At 45.2% G+C, this 22,134-nt stretch overlaps 1 protein-coding gene across 1 annotated transcript in view; it reads left to right on the top strand.

Moving 5' to 3' along the window:
* The window catches only part of RAB30 (RAB30, member RAS oncogene family), a 39,236-nt gene extending 17,102 nt beyond the window's left edge, over positions 1-22,134 (top strand). The window contains exons 2-5 of the mRNA XM_015852388.2: positions 7,422-7,522; positions 9,035-9,118; positions 11,585-11,768; positions 14,212-22,134. Coding sequence (XP_015707874.1) covers positions 7,430-7,522; positions 9,035-9,118; positions 11,585-11,768; positions 14,212-14,462 — 612 coding nt within the window. The 5' untranslated portion in view covers positions 7,422-7,429 and the 3' untranslated portion in view covers positions 14,463-22,134. The remainder of the gene's footprint in view (positions 1-7,421; positions 7,523-9,034; positions 9,119-11,584; positions 11,769-14,211) is intronic.

Genomic DNA, 22,134 nt, shown 5'->3' with positions numbered 1-22,134 from the left:
GAGAGCATTTTTGAGGGGAAAATGCTTGTGCTGGCATTGTGGTTTTGCTACAAAGCAGAGGTTTATGTGTGCAAGAACATATGCAATCCTACAGATAAAATGTGCTTCCTGGGTGGAAATGACTGAGGGTTATGAATTGCTTCTGGGAACTGATGCTGTTGCATTGTCTCTGCCATCTTAACAGGGGTCTGGAACTCTTAACTCTTATTTTATTGTACTCGTCTGTCACTTCATGTTCAAAAAGTATTAAATTTGGAAATATTCCATTAAAATGCAGCAAAGCATTTGGGAAGGCTTTGTTACAAGCTTCTGGCTATGATGAAACGTAAGAGAGATGCTACGTAGGGGTCAAGTTCCTCAATGAAGTATTATCTCTCCAAATAAGGGGGACATGATATGTTTAGTTTTTCTTTTTTTTTTCCAAAGGAACCTGGTTTATTTATTTTTAACACAGTTTGTCCTGCAGCTGCAGTGTCTTGGCTTTTGCAGTCTTGGCTTTGAGTCTTTCTGCTTGGAGCTGTAGTGGGAGTGAGTGCATCTCCTCTTTGGAGACTTGGTGATACAGGATGCAGGCTGAGCCTACTAGAAATGAGTGGCAAGATACTGTCTGCTCCTCAGGAGGTGTAGCTGTCTGAATATTAATAACATTGAGCCAGTGGATGAAGTGTGGTGTCAAGAAGGATTTTTTTCCTGCTTATTTCTTCTTCCCTTCACCGCTGATATTGATCGCTTGTTGTTGTATTTTGGCAATGTTACCTGTAAGTCCAATGTATCTTTCCCAAGCCACCGATCCAGGAACCCAAACTTAAGCCTTTTGTGGATCCTGTTTTCTGTTCTGAACAAGCAGCAAACTTTCATCTCGTTATAGGAGTTAGCTTTTTGATTGCTACTAATAGGCAAAGGTCTTCTACCATTCACCTACCATGAGCCCAGATTCCTGCTTTTGTTACCAAAGCCTTTTAGTGATGCCACATCTTGCCTTCAGAGTGTTGCTGAATTGTTTCACCCGCATTAATAGAGGTTGGTGGAGCTCATCCTCCACAAAGATCAAGGTGCTGTTGTCACCCTGAAGTGGACACCTGTGTGCTTGGTCCTCAATAATCTTTGGGCAATTGTGACAACTGGGACAGGGTTACCCAAGCACTGACTACAGTCTCTAACACAAACAAAACCCACTAATAAACAGCAGCTAAGATACGTCATTGTCTTTAAAACTCAAGAAAGTTCTCTTGGATGTGCTTTTTTAACCCAAACCATCTAATATCATGTAATGGTAGGAGTTGGAAGGGACCTCTGGAGATCATAGAGTCCAACCCCTGCTAAAAGCAGGTTCCGTACAGCTTGTTGAGCAGGAAAGCATGATATTTCACTGTACAGTTATGGCACTTATGTCATTGGTTAGCGATAAATGCTCTGCTTCTGCATTTGTAACCTTATTTGAGTCATAATGTTCTGGTAAATATCTGTATCTTTCATTATGACAGCTTTTTCTCTTATCAAAAATGCTGGTGTCAAGCAGTCTAATCCAGCAAATGTTTTATCAGAACACTGTCACCCAGTGCCAAAATATATCCACACATATAACTGTGATGCCATTCAAACCCATGCCAACCCCACGAATGAATGCACCCGGGGATTTCTTTGTGTCTTACACACATACCTTTCTTCTGCATCAAAATGGATTCCTTCCTCCTTTGGCATTAGCACACCAGAGCCTGTTTCTCTTGGGAATTGCATAGATAGAGGTACCATGCCTGGTGTTGCTCCTTCTCCCTTTGCTTCACCTGTGGTGGAGTGGCAGCTGCCCAAAGCACAGCTCTGTATAGGACAGCTTTGTTCCCCATTGCAGAGAGCTGGACGCACAAAGCTTTCCTGGCTTTTCTATGCAGAACACAATCCAGTGAATTCTTGGCTGTGGTTTTAAAAAAAATCATTTCTTTCTCTTCTCGTTTGGGGAAAAGGCTGCTGCTTTTGAGCGGATAAAACAGCATTTTTGGCTGGATTTTTGGCAATGCAATTTTTTCCACCTTTGGAAGTCAGCCTGTCTGCTGTGCTGGCTGATTCTTTAACCTCTTCCATGCAAAGATGCGTTGCGGTGCAGTATGCAACTTGGTCTTTGGAATGATTGATGTGCACCCCAGCATTTTCTTTCAGTCCTAAAGAAATGATGTTTTTTCCTAAGTAATGCAGAAATTACATTAGTTCATCTATCTGTGTGAGGAGCATTGTCACTGATTAACAGTTCAGTCCTCAAACGTATCTAATGGAAAATAACTGGTACTCTTTGACATCTTTATTAGTGACATAGGAGCTGGGATTGAGTGCACCCAGAAGTTTGCTGATGACACCTAGGTGAGCAGTGCAGTTGATATGACCGAAGGAAGGGATGCCATCCAGAGGGACCTACATAGGCTTGAGAGATGGAGTTCTGAACCTAATGAAGTTCAGCAAGGCCAAGTAGAAGGTGCTGCAGTTGGGTCAGGGTAATCTCAGATACAAGACACTGCCCTGGTTGTCACCTGCACAAAGTCTTTTTACTGTTATAGAACAACGAGAGTGCATGAAAATCTAAAACTCGCTCCTAACTGTGAGACTTGCAACCTGCAGCATTAAGCAGAAAGGGCAGATGGAGAAGGCAGTTTACAATTCGTTGTCTGTGGAAGTGGGTAAAGATACATAGGCAATGCCAAAGCTGGGTCTTCTGGGTGTTGTGAGCATAGGCATCACCTCTGAGCATCCTGCTCTCCCGAGCATCTGCCCAGTGAAGCAGAGCTCCTGCTCTGGGCTCTTCTAAGGAATGATATTGGTACTGGATTTACCTGGTGAGGCACTGGTTGGAGTATTATTTATATATACTTCTTAAGGCCAAAGAACGTATGACCCGATTGAAACAGCTTGGTGAGCTGCAAGTTTTCCCCCATGGCAATACAGGTATGGAAGAGAGCTGTGTGCTCTGTGCAGTTCCTGATGCAAAACCCCTCAGCTTTAGCATTTTTATTAATTACAGAAATATCTCTGTGAGACATGAGAGTTTGTACTTGCCACTTATCTCACTTGGTTTCTGTAAGAAGAAATATCCAGTAAAAAGGCATGAGGAACAGGAATCTCTCCAAATAAAGTGCTTGGGTAGGGCTGAGGTTCACAATACACCACTTTTTCCAGTTGGAAACCTTGTGTGCAGTGCTGGTGGGGCTGCAGCGTGCAGAGCAGCCTTGCACATCCCTGTGCTGTGTGTGGTAGCTTAACGCTTCCTGGGAGCATCAGATGGACTTACTGAGCCCGAATTTGTTAGTGGTGGTGAGTGCATGGCAAGCCTAACACACCTTGGAGTGCTGGATGTAGTAGCTAACTTGTGCATGGAGTATATACATTTGTGTTTTTGGCTGGGAAATCACACTTCAGGGTATGGAATTTATGCACTCAGAACCTTCTCCCTGCACGTGAGGGGCTGACCATTTTGAAGAGTCCACCTAAATGTGTGTGGATCCCACCTAGAAGTGGCTTTGCTGCCACCAACACAGAGCAGGGCTGTGATTCAGCTAATCTCAGCTTTAATGGGAATGAAACCTCACTTAATTCTTTCTGTTTGGATGGAAAATAAGTTCAGCCTTGTGGAAAGAGGTAGCAAGGAATGTGGGCAAAGGCACAGGAGATGATCCCGACTTCTGCTTCTCAGAGGGACGTGAGCTGGGCTTGTCCTTGGCAGGCACAGGAACCTGCTTGAGCTGGCAGGTGCTCTGGAAATGGAAATATTTGATCCTGCCTTATGTAATGCAGCAGCGTGTCCAGAGCTGAGTCCCCTGCAATTTTCTGGCCCGCAAGGGATAATTTTCTGCTTGAAATCTTGGCCTTAGCTGTGAATTTCCTTGCTTGTATGGTATGTGCGTTCAGTGTGGTTTCTGTATACATAATAGTTGCTGTTTGAACTTCAGTTATTTAGGTAAATTTGTTTATGGCTGTTGGATGATTAAGAGAAGAAAAATGTTGTACTTTGAGTCGTATAAATACATCCAAATGCACCCTGCTCTACTAGTTAGCTACAGCAGTGGAAGGGGTTGCAGAACCTCCTCTGCATCTAATTGAAGGAGGTAGTAAGTGCATATTGTGGGGTTGAAAAGTAGGTAGGACTGGAATTCATATTGTTTGGGTTCCTGGCTTCCTTTAGTACCTCAGTTTCAGTTTTTATCCCTAAATGTGGAGAAGACTCTGCAGTGTGGACTGGACTAGCTGCGGATAGTCCTGAATGACCACGCATGGCACTAAGTCTGCTCTGATTTGGGGCCAGTGGTTACCGGCCATGGTTGGCAAGCAGAACATTCCCATGAAGTCTTCTGAGGCTGTGGGAATTGAAAATCCACTGAGAGGTGAGCATGATGGGATCAAAAGCCTCTGCAACTCAGAAGGGACTGAGATGCTGCAGGAATATAGAAACAAGATTGTTTCTGTTTTTGTTCTTCTAAAACAAAGGCGTTGAAACAGTCTTTTAGACATAAGAGATGTTTGACTTTGGATGAGGGCTGCCCATGTTCCCTGAGGACGTGTTATCTGGTGATCTGGTGTGCAGAGGTTGGCACACCTTGAGGTCAGCTGAGTTAGTCTTGCTCCTTTGAAGTCTTGTGGTTTCTCATGGGCCAAAACAACTCGGGCAAAACCATCATCATAGAGTCTGCCCTTGTCAGGCTTAGAGATGGAGAGTTATCCTCAAAGGAGTCAAGAGAGAAACACTGAATGTTTCACCATCTAAAAACCCCATTCACGCTTGTGTGTTTTGGGCAGAGACTACAAAGACTTGCTAGTGTAAAAGCTAGTGAGGGACATGCAGGGTAGAAGTTGTCTCCATGTGAAGGAGACCAACCTCTTGGAGGGTTTCTGGTCCTCTGGCCCATGTTTCTGTCACTTATTTGTTACTCAGAGAGACTGAGCATGGCCTGGTCTCAAGATGTGCTGGGGGAGGTTCAGGCTGGATGTTTGGAAAAATTTCTTCTCTGAAAGAGTGGTCAGGTGCTGGAATGGGCTGATCAGTGGGGTGGTGGAGTCACCATCCCTGGCAGTGATCAAGAAACATTCAGATGTTGTACTAAGGAACATGGTTTAGTGGGGAAATATTGGTGGACGGTTGGACTGGATGATCTTGGAGGTCTTTTCCAGCCTTGGTGATTCTATGTTCAAAGCCAGTCAGGGATGGGGAGCAGCTCTCTGTGCCTATCCAAGGTAATGAGTGAAAAATGGTGACGAAAAGAAGGTAATTAATTCGGATGGTAGAGAGGCTGGTGGTGAACCCTGTGTCTCTGGCTCGGTTTGTGATCAGAGTGGTGGTTTAAACAGTTGTACTGTGTGGGGAAGATTGGTTGAGGCGTGGATGAACATCCTACCCCTGCTCTTCAGCTGCAGCCCCAATATCCTAAAGCACAACAGCAGTGCAAGGCTTAGCCCTGTGCCTGCCAACACAAGAAAACAGAAAAGAACAAAAAGATGGGGAAAAGAAAAATAATTCTATGCTTCAAAATAGAAAAAAATAATGTGTGATGTATTGGTGAGGGCAGAGGTTGAGCCACATCTTCCCTGGGGAGAGGGAGCATTGTGTGTGACTGAGTCAGCAGGAAAGGTCACTTGGCCCAAAGGCTCCAGTTGCAAAGGAAGGGATTTCGTAAGGGAAAAGTGCCGCAGTGTTTTCGTGTTCAGTGCTGACAGCGTGATAGCTGAGTGTGTGCACATAGGAACACCAGTTCTTGTAGCTGGGGGGCATAGGGCAGTGATGGTCAACCTCAACTGCCCTCTGAATTTCTTCTCTGTCCGTTGCTTTCTTTCTCCCTCCCAGTTATCCCACGTTCATTGCCCCCTCTTTAATTCTGGCATTTAATCTGCTCATCACACTGTTTGTTTTACATCCCTGGCTTCTCTTCCAGCTCCAGTTCAGGGGTCGTTATCACATATAATTAGTCTTGGAGCCTAACGAAGGGGATCAGACATAACTCTAGGGTATGTCTGAGCCATTTAGCTTTTCTCAGCTCAAAGATCTGCAGAGGAAGTTTATTTTTAAGGTTCCTGAGAAGATAAATTTGAATGTTGGATTGTTTGGGGTACAAGTAATATAAATGAAATTGCTCCGGGGTAGCAATGCCCTCTGGGATTTAAAGAATCCCAGGGATAATTATCCAGTGCTGACTAAGCCTCCATAGTCTTGAAATAGCTTTTAGTAGATGATCACATTTTTCTTTGCGCTGGATGGTCTGAAAGCTGGAAGCCATATAACAGCATTTAGCCTTGATTATAAGAGGAACATCAACACGTTCTTAACACTGCATTATCCAGGGAAAGCCACACATGGAAGCATGAATCTCTTATAAGAGATAACACCCTCAGGATACAAACAAGCACATTTGGAAGCCTGCTTTGTAAGGTCCCACTGCTGGGTGTTGGAGCAAGGTGAGGTCTGAGCATCCTCAGGGCTGCTCCCAGCTGTGTGCAGTGCCATGCAAGGGATGGATTCAGTCTCAGTGGTGACGTGGCTGTGCAGTGACTCAGCTGCGCCCTCCTGACTGTCAGCCGGTGTGATGCAGATCATTAGTCACTAATTGGTGTGGTTAGCCTTTTTTTAGGCTCCTGAAGAGGCCAAGGGTCGCACTATAACACCATGCAGATGAATTGGTCTTTCACCTTGCCAGCCTTTGGGTCAGGTGATGCACAGAGGGCTGTTTTGCTGTGATGTCAGGCTGAGTCAATCTTGTGAGCCAAATGGGGCTTGTCAGAGAACAGCAATTCCCTAATACTCTTTTTCCCCCCCTTTTTTCTCACCAGCCCTGCGATCCCCATGTTTGGCTCCATCTCCTCATCCATAATGCCTGTGTACCAGCAGATTGGGTACCACACTCAGATACCCAACTGACAGCTGTGAATCTGTCTCTTTACCAAAGTCTTCTATGCCGTTTCCCCTGAGGACAGGGGTTATCAGTCTTGAGGACAGGTTTTTGCCACCAACCACAATGCCTGCATTTTCTTGAATTCCCTCTTTTCCTTTTTTCCTCTGCATTCCCTCTTTTCTGACCATGGTTTCCCCCCCCATCCCAGCTCCACCTGCCCTAGGCTGAAGGCAGCACTGATGACTCACAGGATGGCACGAAAGCCAGGAGCAGGCTGAAGCTGTGCAGTGGGTGACGTTGCTGGAGCTGTTTGGACTCTGCCTGTGCAGTGCCACCAGGATAGGACAGGCTTGTGTCCCTTATCTTGGCAATCTGCACGTGCTGGGGAGACCTTTGTTGTGGTAGTTGGAGGAATAAAGTCCAATGGGAAAGGAAGAGCATTTTGCTGGCGGGAAGGAGTCAAAACTCAGAGCTGTCCCACAGCAGAGCTGCACAGCCAACGTGGGGACACCTCTTCAGCCACTGCTTCAGTTCACAGTTGTCACTCTCCCTCTCTTGCAGCTGCGTAAATGAGTATGGAAGATTATGATTTCCTCTTCAAAATTGTTTTAATTGGCAACGCCGGTGTGGGGAAGACCTGCTTGGTGCGACGTTTCACCCAGGTAAGGTTGATTGTTTGTTGATGTGGAGCGTGGATGTCCCCACCAGCACTGCATCTCCATAGGGGCGTTTGTAGTCCATGCTTATGGCCTTGTGTCACCCACAGTGAGGTACCAGCACGAGCACTGCATCAGTACTTGGTGCTGTATGTGGTCCTGCTGGGGCTCTGGCTATAAGTCCTTCTGTTGCTCTCTCTATGGACTTTCTCATCCCTTTAGGGTAGGCCAAGCTGCTCCTGCACAGAGCTGTCCCTAGCACTGTTCTTCAGTAGGTGATTAATTAATTTGGTTCCTGGGCTATCAGCCCAAGGTCTTCTGTTAACATCAGGTCCCCTTTAGGGTTTATACCTGAAGAGTTAATGGGGGCACTGAATGAACTGAAGCAGTGTGAAATGGTGCTAACAGCAAAAGGAGACCTTGTGGCAAAAATCTGTGCTGCCTGTTTGTGGCTTTACATATAGCAGCCTCCAAAAACCTTTTAGTAACAGTGGAGGCTGGTGAGGGGATATCTGTCTGGTTGCTGACAGTGAGTCAAATGCAAAGGTTTGAGAACTGCCTTTGCTTTTTCTTGTGACAGAACAGCAGGGAAGAAACCAGGCATCTGGAATTTGGGCTCTGAGTTTGCATGATGAGCTATAAAATTGAAGTTATGTTTGTTGCTTTTTGTTGTTGTTGTTGTTGTTTTAAAACTAGTCATGTTAAATGTGTGCTCTCTGATTGCCTGTACTAGCTGATGGCAATGAAGCTGGTCAGACCAGAAGGGTTAACTGCAAAATCTGCTGCTGCTATTCCTTGCACTTTGGCAATGTTGTTGCTGCTACAGGGGATGGCTCTGCCCCAAAACCAACACAGCTCTGTAGGCTGGGACACCAGAAATCAAAAAGCTCTGCTGGGTTCTGTTTGGTTGGCTGTCCTCCTCCTTTATAGAAGCTGAGAACTTCCAGCTGCAGGCTGTGCTCTGGGAGCAGGATCCAGCTGCTGGGAGCTGCTGATGGTGCCCTGGGCACTCCTTTTCAGGTTCCCATCTCTTTCAAGGCAATGGAAAATTGGATCAGAGAACCCTTCCCTTGCTTCTGTGCATTCAGAAGAGGCAGAAGGGATTTTACCCTCTCCTTTTCCCTTTGTGGATCATAAAGCAATAGAATACCCCAAATTGAAAGGCACCCACAAGGGACTGCAACTCCTGGCTCCACACAGGACCACCCAAAATTCAAAGCTGGGGAAATGTCATTTTTTGTTTAACTTCCCATTAGAGGTGACAGTAAATTTTGTGGCTTCACACAGTGGATGCAGTGGGTATGGGTCAGTGTGCAGAGCTCTCCAGACCCTGTCCCCACTACCTGGAGCAGCAGAGGAAGCAGTCACACCTTTCGGTGCAGCTCCTTCAAGGTTGTTCTATTTAAATGATGGAAATAAGTGTCCTGGGAACTGGGCAAAGGAGGAACAGGGATGGGGACACCCAGAGGGAGACCTGCCTTGCTACAGAACTTGTTTAACAAAACTGTTTTCTTTCAGGGTCTCTTCCCACCAGGCCAAGGAGCCACGATCGGGGTTGACTTTATGATTAAAACTGTGGAGATAAATGGTGAAAAAGTAAAGGTAAGAACATGATGGATTTCATTGTAAACTCATACGGTGGCATGACAGTTTGACTTTCTTGCTTCGGCTCTCCTGCTGCTAGAAGGTCTGTGGACATGCTGCAGGGCTCCATGTTATATCTCCAGACATGCTGGGCGATCTTTGCATCTCTCTTCACAATTGCCATCAGGATCTTATCAGTGAACTTACTGTAAGGGAAAACACCAAAAGGGATGTCTTAGAAAAGCTGACTCCCACTCCTGTTGAGTTACAGACCTGAGAGGAGTGAAGAAATCACTGAAGTGGAGTTCATTTTTACCTTACCTACCTGCCATAACCCAGCTGTCTCGAGACTTTCCTGGTCAGTGGAGAGAGAAATGCAGTCTTGGAGGAAGGCTTTCCCATCTGCTTCAGACACCATCCCTTCCTGGTTGCTTCTCTCCTGCCATCTGTGTGTTCTGCCAGGTGTAGATGAAGCCCCAACAGCTTTGCTTCTATCTGAAGTCCAGGTTTTGAATGGCTGAAGTTAGTGGAAAACACCAACATTGAGACTTGCTGAAAGGCAGAAGGATTCCTGTTTGCCTCTTGCATCGGTGCAGGCAGGGAATGAGCTTGTAGGTGAGGTTTTCTGAGCAAGCAGCAATAGTGAGAATCAACATTTAACGAGTGAGAAAAGCAGGGATGACTCACAGCATGGAGTGGAAAAAGTGACATCTCAGTGCAATGAGGCACTTTCTGTGAGCTCATGGAGCCATGCCCAAGCCACGAGTGCCTCTATGCCAGGAAGTACATTACTTCAATTACAAAGCCATTGAGATCAGAGCCATGCACCAAGGAGGTTTTCAGACTTACAAATAAAAGAATTTCTGGGGAAAATACTCTTTAGCTTTTAAAATTGCATTGGAAAGTCAGTGGAGAGGGACTTGCTAGCCTGAGTCGTGTGTAGGTCATTTCATATGGGAGGCTGCTAAGAGTTGCTGGTAGGTACCCCAGGACAGCACTCTGCAGTGTAGGGGTTTTTGATCTATCTGATCATTTCTGACAGGACTAAATAGACATGCAGTGTGTGCTCTGAGAGGCTGCACGACTGTGATAGTAATTACAGTGCCAGTCAATGATAAGCATCCTCACTGCCACAAACACCAGGCTCTGCTGCATGCACCTGTGATCTTATTGCACTTCCCTACGTGCAGAAAGCTGAGAGTATGTGCAAAATGCTGGGGCAGAGGGAAGCTGCCTCTCATTCACAATGAATGCAAAGTGTTTATCTACTAAGGGTAACCACTAAGCCAATCTGTAGGTATTTTTTCCTGGGAAATAACAGAACAAGAACTGTAACAAAGTTGTCAGTGCTTTTTCTATCAGGAGTTAGGCTGGTTTGTTTTGAAGGGGACACCTTGGCTATGCCAAGAGATTAAGCACAAGGCTGCCAGGAGCTGTAAGCCAGCAACAAATTCCTTTCTTTGCAAAAATGTACTTTTTAAAAACCATACCCCACATCTGAAAGCTGCCAGTGGGGGCTCTTGTTTCAAGCTAATGCATTTGTGATGAGTAGCTGACATAGTTTGACTTTGGAACTGGGCTAGAATAAGGCTTCCTCTGTTGTGGGCTGCTGAATATATGGAAAAAAATCTCAACTACTTTAACTTTTTCTTCCCAAAGTACACAGGGTTCTGGCTGGAAATCAGCCTTTCACATATTTAATTCCTATGAGGGGTGCTTAAAAAGTAGACGCTGAAGCAGAGCAATGCACTTTTAAGCAGATATGTGTTCATTTGAATGCTTTTCTGTGCTGCCCTTTGGAAGAGTTGTGGTTTTGGTGACCCACCAAAATCTGTCAGAGGGTCAAGTTATGCAAACGGTCTCAGTTCGATTCATATTGGGAAATGAATGTTGTTTTTCTGGACCTGGAGGGCTTGCCAAGCAGTGATTCGACTTGTGACCTCTGAGCTGTAGTTAAGGATCACACTGGTCATGTTGGGAAGGGAGGCAGCCAGCAATGGGGTGGGACCTCTGACAGAAATGTGTTGGGAGTCCCTGGATGAGCCTGCAAATCTGAGCTGGTGTTTTCAGCCCTCCAATGCATCACCTCAGGATAAATCACTGACTCTCAGAGCTCAAGGAGAGGCTTTCTTGCCACTGCTGGGACAGACCCTGCTGTGGGTCGGACCACAGGGAAGGAGAGTTTCTGCTTGCATCACATACCTCTGTCCCCATGAAAGCCTTGTGAGTGCTGCGGGGAAGTCAGCAGCGATGCCAGCTGACTTTGTGCCTTGCATTTCAATCTGCAAAGGCAGAAATGAAAACAAAACAAAAAAGAGATGGGGGATGGGAAGCCAAAGGGGAGAAGAGCAAAGCACTCTCACAGCAGTTGCTGCACCCTGAGGGCCTTTAGGTTAAAACAGCGCTGCTAACAACAACAACAACAAAAAGCAAAAGCACCTTTAAATGATGTTTTTTCTCCTCTCCCTCTCATTATGCCAAAAGCTGCAGATCTGGGACACGGCAGGACAAGAGCGATTCCGCTCCATAACACAGAGCTACTACCGCAGTGCCAACGCCTTGATACTGACCTACGACATCACCTGCGAGGAGTCCTTCCGCTGCCTCCCTGAGTGGCTGCGGGAAATCGAGCAGTACGCCAGCAACAAGGTCATCACTGTGCTAGTGGGTAAGTGGCCTGGACAGGGGTGAGCTGCCACCTGGGGTGCTTGGTGACAAAGAATTGGTGTCTGCTTGATGCTTGAAGTGATGCGGCAGGTCTCGTTGCCATGCAGAGCTGTACCCACAGTGGGTTTGTTTGGGTCATTCCACCTGCAGATGACCCCAAGTTGCATAGAATCATTAAGGTTGGAAAAGGCCTCTAAAAAATCATCTAGTTCAGCTGTCAACCCATCCCCACCATGCCCACTAACCACGTCCCTCAGTGCCACATCTCCATGGCTGTTGAACGACTCTAGGGATGGTGACTCTACCACCTCCCTGGGCAGTCTATGTCAATGAGAATGAATGTCAGCTGCTCCCCGTAAGACTTGTGCTCCAGATCCTCCACCATCTTTGCTGCCATTCTCTGGATGTCCTGCCTCAAGCCTAATGCTACTGCATGCAGAGGTGGATAATTCCCATGGATCGGTCCCATAAAGCACTGAAGCATTGGTTTTGCAGCTCTACAGAGCTAAGAATGGGAACTTCTCTCTTGTGACTCCCAGTTCAGGTCTCTCAGTGTAATTGAGGATCTGCTCAAGCTGGTGATGATAGATAGACAGATTGATACTCCCCATAGCTGTAGACAGAGGAGTCTTGGCTCAAGAACCAGCTCAGGATGCAATAGCAATCTTAGCATTCATGGATGAAGCAGAGATAGAAAAATGGGTATTTTTCATGAATTTTAGGGAACCTAAAAAGAAATACTGAATGCCATGTTAATCTATAGCAGCTTCAGCTCAAGCTGAAACAGACCTCAAGCCATCTGTCTGCTACAAGCAAAGTGGAGGTTATTTTACTTACCCAGGCTTCTCCATTCTCTGCTTTTATATACCTGATAGTCCAGGACTTGACTTTTAAAGGCCCAAGAATATGTAAAGAGAAATAGCAATGTTACCTGGGGAAAGCCAGAAAGTTTCATACTGCAGTGCCATTATTTCCTTAGTAGTTTGCAAAATCCAGAGCATTATAAAATATGTTCGATATATCTTTAAAAATCTTTTGAATTTTACATGCCCTGATAATATTGCGAGTGAGCAAATTGTGATTTAAGGAGCTTCCATGCAAGAAACTCATTACACTCCATAAGAAGAGTATGGCTCATGTACATATGGCACAGAAATAATTAACAACTAGCAAATGTATACATTAATTTTTAGGGAACATTAAGTTAATTATCTGTATCTGCTGTATGAAATATAAATGATGAATGCCACGGCACCCTCTTTGAAAATGGTAACACCCATGAACTGCTTTGAGTGATTATTTGTTTAGAACTTGTAACTACAAGACTTGTTTGGTCAGAAAAGAGGGATGTTGGATGGAAGGAGGGCAATGGGAGGTGGCTTGCCAGTGGAAGTGCAGCCATCTCCCATGGGTGCTCACGCCAGCTCCAGGACAAGGCTGGGAAAGGTTTCCTCCTGAACCTGCAAAGAAACTGGGCATGGCCCCCTGCTATCCTGTGTTTTGTTATCTTCTTTGTAAGATTAATTTACGGCCCAAAGATTGCATTTCAAGTGAAGTGGTCAGTAACAAGCTAAAATCATATCAGATGTTGGTTGGAGACATTAATCAACCCCTTGTTAAAATGAGCTCTGGTGGAAGGGGCTGGTTCCTTATCCCACCTTGCTCTTTGAGTGCCCCAAGCCCATTCATGCTCCAAGCCAGACTGTTCACAGGGATATTTAATTAAACTAGGAGAGCACCTTCTGCACCAGACTCCCTTAAAGCTTGTAATGACATGAGGAATATCACACTTAGTGTCTCACATGCTGTAATTGACAGTTTAAGTGCTCCTCAGAGCCAGAACAGGAGAATTTTCAATAGATATTAAAATGGAAATCCTTTAATGTCAGTTGATAGCAGCAAACAAACGCACTGGTGCTAAATTAAAGCTGACTGACTTGGATGTTCACAGGGCATATTCCATTAGGTGAGCTGATATTGAGTGAACCCAGACCGTGAGCTGGGGAACCAATTATTTGTAAGGGAGAGCACTGAATCATTTGAGTTGGAAGGGACCCTTAAAGGTTGTCTAGTCCAACTTGACTGCAAAGAACAGGGACACCTACAGCTCCATCAGGTGCTCAGAGCCCCATCCAGCCTGACCTTGAGTGTCCATGGACAAGGCATCCACCACCTCTCAGGGCAACCTGTGCCAGTGCCTCACCACTCTTGTAAAAACTTTTTTCTTATAGCCAGTATAAATCTCTCTTTAAGTTTGAAACCATTTCCCCTTGTCCTGCCACAACAAACGCTGCTACAGAGCCTGTCCCCTTCTTTATAACAGACCCCTGTTAGATACTGAAAGGAAGTAGGTACAGCACCAAACTCTTCCATATCCCAAACTTCTGTTTGTTTTGTTTTGAAAGTCAAATTAATTCCCTCTCTACAATCTTCTACCAATGCAGGTAATAAGATTGATTTAGCTGATAAGAGGGAGGTCTCCCAGCAGAGAGCGGCGGAGTTCTCCGAGGCGCAGGACATGTACTATCTGGAAACCTCAGCAAAAGAATCAGATAATGTGGAAAAACTCTTCCTGGACTTAGCCTGCCGGCTGATCAGCGAGGCCCGGCAGAACACCCTGGTGAACAATGTCTCATCCCCATTACCGGGAGAGGGTAAAAGTATCAGCTATTTGACTTGCTGTAATTTTAATTGAAGAGCTGGGATGTGATCCCCCATCCACCATGGGCCCTGAAGATTTTTCGCCAGGATTTGTCTCCTCGGATTGAATTCCGCCTTGACCCATCTGACTTCCTCGCAGTCAGGTCGCAGACCTAGAAGCATGGCAGGCTGACAGCTCCAGCTGCATGGCAACGTAGCAGAATATAACGTGGTTCACATTTAATTTTTCTTGCAGTCTCTGGAGTGGGTTAGGAGAAAGGAGAGTTGCACAAGAGCTTCATGTGATGCAGAAAATGAGCTATTGCGTTTCCTTCTGGGAGAGATTAGAGCAACCTCTCTTGGGGAAGATTTGGAAGAGGTAAAAATCTCTCTTACAGAACAATGTGTTTGTTCCTTTTTAAAAGAAGAAAAAAAAACAACGATGAGCACTGACCCAGGACTTTGCTGGCAATCTTGCGGGCAGCCAGCTGAGTGAATTCTTGGGACGTGTATATAGAGTCTTTGTGGAGGAAGGTGTTTGAAATTGTGTTATGTCTCTCATCTACAGGCACTTTCATGGACATGGAATAATAATAATTAAAAAAATGTTATGCATCTCAACATTTCCAAACAGCAGTTTGAGAAGACATGGATACAGCTCCGTTGCTCCCTTTGGTGCTAGCAGTTCAGCAAATATTCCATAGACCAAATGTAGTTTTACTACATTGCTGTCCTCTGAATGTGTAACCTATACTGATTAAGAAAAGAACACTAATAAGCACTGTTCATTAAAATCTCATTACCTCTTTTTCTAGGCCTGAACATAGCGAGAAGTGACTGTGCTTCTTTGATCACTGCAGGATGAAAAGGCTTCCTGGAAATATTAGAAACACGTAACTAAGAAAGTGTCCCTCCTCTAATTAGTAATGTCCAAAAGTGAAAAAATGCCTTGGAAAATGTTACTGGAGGAACAGAAGAAGTGCACCAGACATGACCAAAATGTTTTGTGTGCGCTGATTGTGCAGAAGGGTTCAAAGAGAGCACAGTTCAAGTGGCAGCCTGCAATATGTCTGGGTTAAAAATAAAGCTTGTAGATAAAGTTCCCTCTGGAAAGGCAGGCATACAATTTTGTAGAGATTTTCTTTTTTTAGTGCTAAATGGCATCGTTCTGTGTCTGACCCTTCTGGCGATCTCCTTACGGAACTGTTCCCTGAGAAGCTGGGGATGGTATCTTCTTGACCTCTCTGCTACAGTAGCTTTCACATTCAGGGCTGTAGAGTCTTTTGCTTTACTCAATGCTTAGTGCTCTTAATCTCAGACTCCAGCGTATGTGTAACTATTTAGGCAGTTCCTTTCTACGAAGCCCCTGAAGTGGAAGCGTTACAGAGTCTGTGTTATACCTCGAGTGCCATATGCGAACGATGCAAATTTACACACTGACTTTAAAGCAGAATTGGAAGATATCGAATGCGCACACGGGAGATGGGTTTTAGAAGCTTGAGTTCGGTTTAGCTGATCCAGGTATATCTCTCCTGACAATTACATGGCTGTGATATGCTGTATTCTAAAGTTAATATCATTCGGCATTTACTGAGGACTATAACAGAGCTTTTGTATTGACGTAAAAGCTGCCAGTAAGTTCCTCTTGAAAATAATAATAATAATAATAAAAAGGAAAAGTAGCATTTTAAAATGCTTTTTCACATTTTCCTGGAAAGATTTCTTTGGGTTGTATCATGGCGTGCCTTTGATCAGTAATGGTGATATATGTATTTGAGAGAGAGGGGATAGTTGTGTCATATGGCCATTTAAAGTATTTTCTCGCTAATTTTACGTCACTTTCTGCTTTCATGATTAGTGCTAAAAATTAAGAAGTAGAAATTGTGGTACAAATCTTGCTTGTCATTGAGGTAAGACTTTGCAAAGTGCTGCTGCAGGCATTACATTTTGGGGAAATACGACTGATGCGCTGGTCTGCACCGGTCCTTTTTGGTCGCTGCTCAGAAAGGTGTGGGGCTTCATGGCTTCTGCTCTTCTGAGTTGTGTGGTACAGCTTATGAGAGCATTGTCTTTCTTGAGCATTCCCCAGGTTGCCAAATGCAGCCTGATCTGAGCTTGCTCAGACCACCCAATACCAGAATAGCTGCTTCTGTTTATAGCAAGACTCAGGGTGTTACAGGTAAGGAAACACTTGAGTTAAAAATCAGTATTCCATGTGTTCAATCTCTAAAAGCTTTTACTCTCTAGATGCTGGGCTTGATAGTATATAATTGAGTAGAGGGGCAGCTCTGTGGCCAAGTGAACTGAGGAGGAAGGAGTCTGCCCATTGAAATGCCAGCAGGTTCAGCCTGGCTCCCAAAACCATCAAAGCTGGGCAGGTAAATCTTAGTGAATATCAGTATCGGTGCATTTCCAAATGCTCCTTGTGTCATTTCTGGAAGTTGTACTCTAATACATCATTATGACTGAACTAATCAAATAGCAGAAGCTGCTAACATTATTTTCTTGAGAATTCTCTTGGAGGTTTCCAGAAGGCAAAGTCTCTTTTTTGGTCCTTTCCTAACATGTAGATGGCTATTTTGGAGGCTCGCTACCTACCTGCAAGCACTGGTTCTTATTGCTAAAAAATCTTTGTGCAAGGCCTCCACCTCCAGACAGCAATGTGCTCTTCCAGAGCAGTGGAGTGCTGTGGTAGGGCCAATGTTGCATCTGACTTCTCCAGGGACAAATCTGAAGCTATTCCTTTCAAAGTTAATTCAGTGTAGACTCTTAAGAAATTGAAGTGAGGGTGGTATGTTTGATTTTACAAGGTAATAAGCCAAAGCTGCAGCTTGAAACATGTTGGGGTTTTTTTTCTGCAGTTAACAAACACAGTACTGCTTCAAGAGGCAATGTTTTATTGCAGCAGCTCCTTTGAAGGAGTGATATTTCTCTACCTTGTAATATCCCTCTGGGACATAAAGCCCATCTTTCCACCTAGCACTGAGGACTTATCTTCAGATCTGATCCTCTGCTGAAGGCTCTGCGATCAGAAGAGGAGCTTTTTCAACTGCTAATGACACCGTATATTGTAGCAGATTGATCAGAGTTGAAAAACTGAAGGAGATATAAGAATACAAATCCCAGTTATCTCACAGTTGTCTCTCCAACTCTGACCAGCACCTTGCTGGATGACTGGGTTTTTGAGAGCTGCCCGTGAAAGCTTTGTGATGCTCCCTGGGTTAGATGTCCAAAACCCACACAGAATTGATGCGATGGGCCAAATTTGACTGGAAATCTTCTCCACTATCAAGAGAGCATGGCATTGCTTTTGGCATAGCTGCAGGGTTTTGATGCTTTTTCAGGGTGGTACACACAGTCATGGTGTAATCTTCTTAGTTCTGGGTGAAAAGCGGATATTTATAGTAGTGCCCTAATTAAACCTTTTCTTTAAACGTTTTAGCACATTGAATAGCTCCAAGCATAAGCCAGTGTCAAATGGCCAACAGGTTTTTGTTTGCTCTTTAGCAAACCTGTTTGGAGAGATTTGTGAAAGCATCGCCTGAAAACTAGGTGGTCTAAGCTCTGTTATCCCATTCAGCTGTTGATTCCCTCAGGATGATGTTGGGTAAACCACTGAGTGTTCTGTGCTTCTGCTCGCTCTTTGTGAGGTACTTCCATCAGTATTTTCCTTTAGGCATTTACTGTAACGTGCTGGAAGAAGCCCTGATTCCCATCTGTTCTTATTCAAGTTCCCCACCAGAGAGCAAGTGCTGGGAAAAAAAACAAACAAACAATACAACAATATCCTATCTGCCCTTTAGGAAAAAGAGTTTTGGTGGGAAAAAATGAAATTATTGGATGTCTCTTTATACTTCATATCTCACTTTGATGTGCAGGTAAGTCACTTGAGCTGCAGTGGGATATGTGTTTGTACTGAATGCTGAATGACTTTGTGATCGTTATTTAATGAAAACCACATGTAAGGAGTTGCCAGACACGATGCTTTGTTCTTTGCTGTAGGATGCATGAAACAGCCCTTACAATCTGTGAGCCTGCTGGTGCTGTTTGTCTTTTTGGAAATAGCTGTATCAGTAACAGTGGGCTCCCGCTAGTCTACATTTAGTGGCTAATGGCTATTGAATTCCTTCAGCATCGGTAATAATAGCCACAGGCAGAGGTTGACACAGCAGACAGTGATTTGAAAAGAGGGAAAGTCGAAATTAGTGATGCAGAAGTATTGTGGGTGTACACAAGTGGGACGACATGCTTTCCCCAGCTTTTGCTGGCAAGGGATGCAATTAGTTATAGTCAGACCCACTGGGTTTTGCATTGTTCCTTCTCCCAAAGGACTGCTGTTTGTTCAGCTGCTTTTCCACTTGTTCTGTCTTTCCAGTCTGTAAGTCATGCTGTGATGTTGAGCTGATGTAATTTCTGTAGTTGGAGACTGAATTCACTTGGGAAACAGGTGAAATTCTCTGGCTATTAAAATAGGTTGAGGAAATGTATGGGATGCACAGTCTTTTGGGGCTGCCATTGTGGCCTGACAGAACTGCAGATGCTGTCGTAGAGAAAACCTGTCCTGGCTGTGGGACATGCTGGATATACAGTCCTGTGTGCAAGGAGAGAGAGCTGTGCAGAGCTCAAAAGGTGAGGTGAAGAGATGTTCCTCCTCTTGGGATTTCCTCAATCCAGTCCTCTTTAAAAATGCAGTTGTGACTTAGATTTTGATTGCTCTGGATTTTAATAAGGGATGCTTTGAATTTGAGTCTTACCTGAGATTTTTCTGCCTTGTTGCTTTCAGTATCCAAGACCCCAATGCCCATGTACCCTCCCCCCCAGAGTCTGCCAAGTGGAAGACCATTTTGAGTTTAAAAGATATTTTGCATTGCTGTTGAGCACACATGGAAACTCTCATAAATATGGTAAGGGCTCACCAGGAAACACATTGGAGCCCAAGAAAACAGAAACTTCTAGAGTCATAGAATGGCTTAGGTTGGAAGGGACCCATCCAGTTCCAACTCTGGGCTGTGGGCAAGTTGCTGCCTACCCTCCAACCTGTCATTGGGCACCTCCAGGGACGGGGCACCCACAGCTTCTCTGGGTAACCTGTGCCAGGGCCTCACTGCCCTGTGAATAAAGGATTTCTCCCTGACATCTAATCTAAATGTCCCTTTTTCTTTGGTTTAATGCCATTCCCCCTTCTCCTAACACGATCAAAGTGAAAGGCCAGTGAAAGATGTTATGTCAAAATTTGGCTCTGAAGCCGCTCTCTCTTTTCTTGTATCAAATCTGTCCTCTTGTTGCTGTGGGTAGTAATTGTTCTAGTTGCTGTCCACAAAGAAAGGATTGACATTTTGAAGGACAGAGCTGTTTTCTGCTGGCAGTGAGCAGTGGGGAGCCGCTCACTTGGCTTCCCACAAGTGATCAGAGCATCCTAAGGAAAGCAACCCAAAAGGAACCAGTCTTTGAAATGCAATCACCCACTTAAATTGTAGCTAAATGTCCCATAAAGGTTATAGATCTCCCATCTGCCTCCTTTTAGGATTTATCTTGGCTGGGAAAACAGACAGCAGGGCCTGCTGCCTTGCTCTGATTTACCTCGCTCACAAGCTGAAAGGACCCAAAGCCTCCTGCTGCCAGGCATGCTATATCTGGCTGAGATGGATGGCCAGCTGTCATCACCCAGGGATGCGATCGCACCCTTTCCCCTCTTGCGAATGAGCTGTAATCCAGGAGTAAAAAGCAGGCAGAGTTAAGGGTGCTGAGTTTTTTCCTCCAAGTTGGGAGTCGTGGATCCAGATCCTACCATGCCCTTCCAAGTATGGAGGAGGTAACTGGGGAAAGATAACATAGGCATAGCTGAAAATGAGATGATAATGACTAAGTTGGACTGGAAATGTAGCTGGAAATCAGCACCCAGATCAAGCTGTGGGTGTCCCTGTTTTGTTTTGTTTTTTTTTCAGGGCAGTTGGACTAGATGGCTTTTAAGGGTCTCTTCCAACTCAAACTATTCTGCGACTCAAGGGAATATCAGTAATAGATTATTCTGGTTTTAGGAGTATAGCAAGGGTTACAAACTCAGCTTTCCTGGCCATGGATAAACAAGAGCTGGCTGTGCTGTACTCGGGTTGTTTCCACATTAATATCAATCTATTAGCACTTCCTGGATGTGATCGTGTCGTTTGAAGCCATCCTCCTTTTCCAGCAGGTTCAGAAGATAATTTTAGCTCTGATTAGTGCTATAATTAAATAACTGAGTCCCAGGCTGGGGCAGCAGGTGCCACCCGTGCTGCTGCTTTTTCCACCACTCATCCTGGGGGAACGTTCCTGAGGATGTGTTTGTGAGCACACTGCAGTAGTGTCCTGCAGAGCATCTGGAGCCCGGCCTGCTTCGCTTCTGCTTGCTTTCTTTCTTGGTTGTTTTCTAATATGTTTGTGACTGTCCCCTCTGTGCTGTGCGGCCTCACTGCCAGCATTGCACCAGAACATAAAGGCATTAAATGTCCTCAGCAGAGGAGCTGAGGGGAGGCCTGATGGTGGCTGCAGCCCCTCACAGGGAGCAGAGGGGCCACGAGGGGCAGGTGGGGGTGAAGGAAAAGGGCTGCACCAGAGGGTGGTGGGCAGGGAACAGCCTGCACAGGGCAGTGGGCACAGCCCTGAGTGCCGGAGCTCAGGGAGTGTTTGGGCAGTGCTCTCAAACATTGGGTTTGGATATTGGGTGGTCCTGCGTGGAGCCAAGAGTTGGGCTTAATGATCTGTGTGGGTCCCTCTCACCTCGGGATGTTCCCTTTCTCTATAAGTACTCTTACCCTTTCGGAGGATGTGATCAAGGGCTCTCTGGTGTCACATGAATGGATGTGGAGCTGGAGGGAAGAACAGTTCCTTAAGCCAACATTCCAGGGGAGAAAAAGCCATCTGATGAAAGCAGGGAGGAGATCTGGTGCTGGTTGCTGTGCTGGATTTGAGCCTCTCTCTCTCTCTCTGGATTCCAGCAGAACAGTTTGAAATGTGCAGTTTTCAGCATAATGTGATGTGCTGCAGCTATGTCACATCCCTTTCATTCCCCACAGCTGTTTACAAAAGAAAAACAAATAACTCAGCCTGCTGGGATGGGAGCAGCTGCAGTCACTCAGCTGTCAGTGCGGGACAGGCCTTTCTGCTCCGCTTTTATTTCCACTTCACTCTGTTCTGCTGCGCACATTCGGTTCTTCTGTGAATTTACAGATTATGAGAGTTTTTTTTTCCCCAGCTGCCTTTGATCTGTACTGAAAGACGCACCCAGATCTGCTCTGAATCCATTAATACGTTGAGTAGGCATTTTAATTTTCTGTTTCCTGGCTTGTTTCCCTTTGTCATGTTACTGAACTGACAAATTCTCCGTACTCCGCTTCATGTTTGGCTTTTTAAGTCTAAAACGTTTCCCCTCTCCTGAAAAGCTGTGATAACTCCTAGTGAACTTATCGAGGCGTTTTCCACAGAAGAAAAACTGAATTGCTCTCAGTGCTGATTACTACCAAATCAATCCTGGAGCATGTAATTCTTTTTACACCGCGAACAAAGTACATTTTATACCATCATCTGCAGCTTGAATTGTAGTTTAGAAGCCTGCTGAAGCCCTAAAAGCTGCATTTTGTTTGCAGCTCCCATGCCAGTGAAATGACAGCATTAAAGGAATTTCCTGGGCTGGAGCTTTTCCCACACATTTGGCCGTCTTGCAAAGACCCGCTGTCTTTCCCCCCCCCCCC

Source organism: Coturnix japonica, chromosome 1 (genome assembly GCF_001577835.2).
Source record: "Coturnix japonica isolate 7356 chromosome 1, Coturnix japonica 2.1, whole genome shotgun sequence".
Taxonomy (NCBI): Eukaryota; Metazoa; Chordata; class Aves; order Galliformes; family Phasianidae; genus Coturnix; species Coturnix japonica.
Note: the sequence above shows the minus strand (reverse complement) of the source record. Positions and strands in the feature narration are given on the sequence as shown.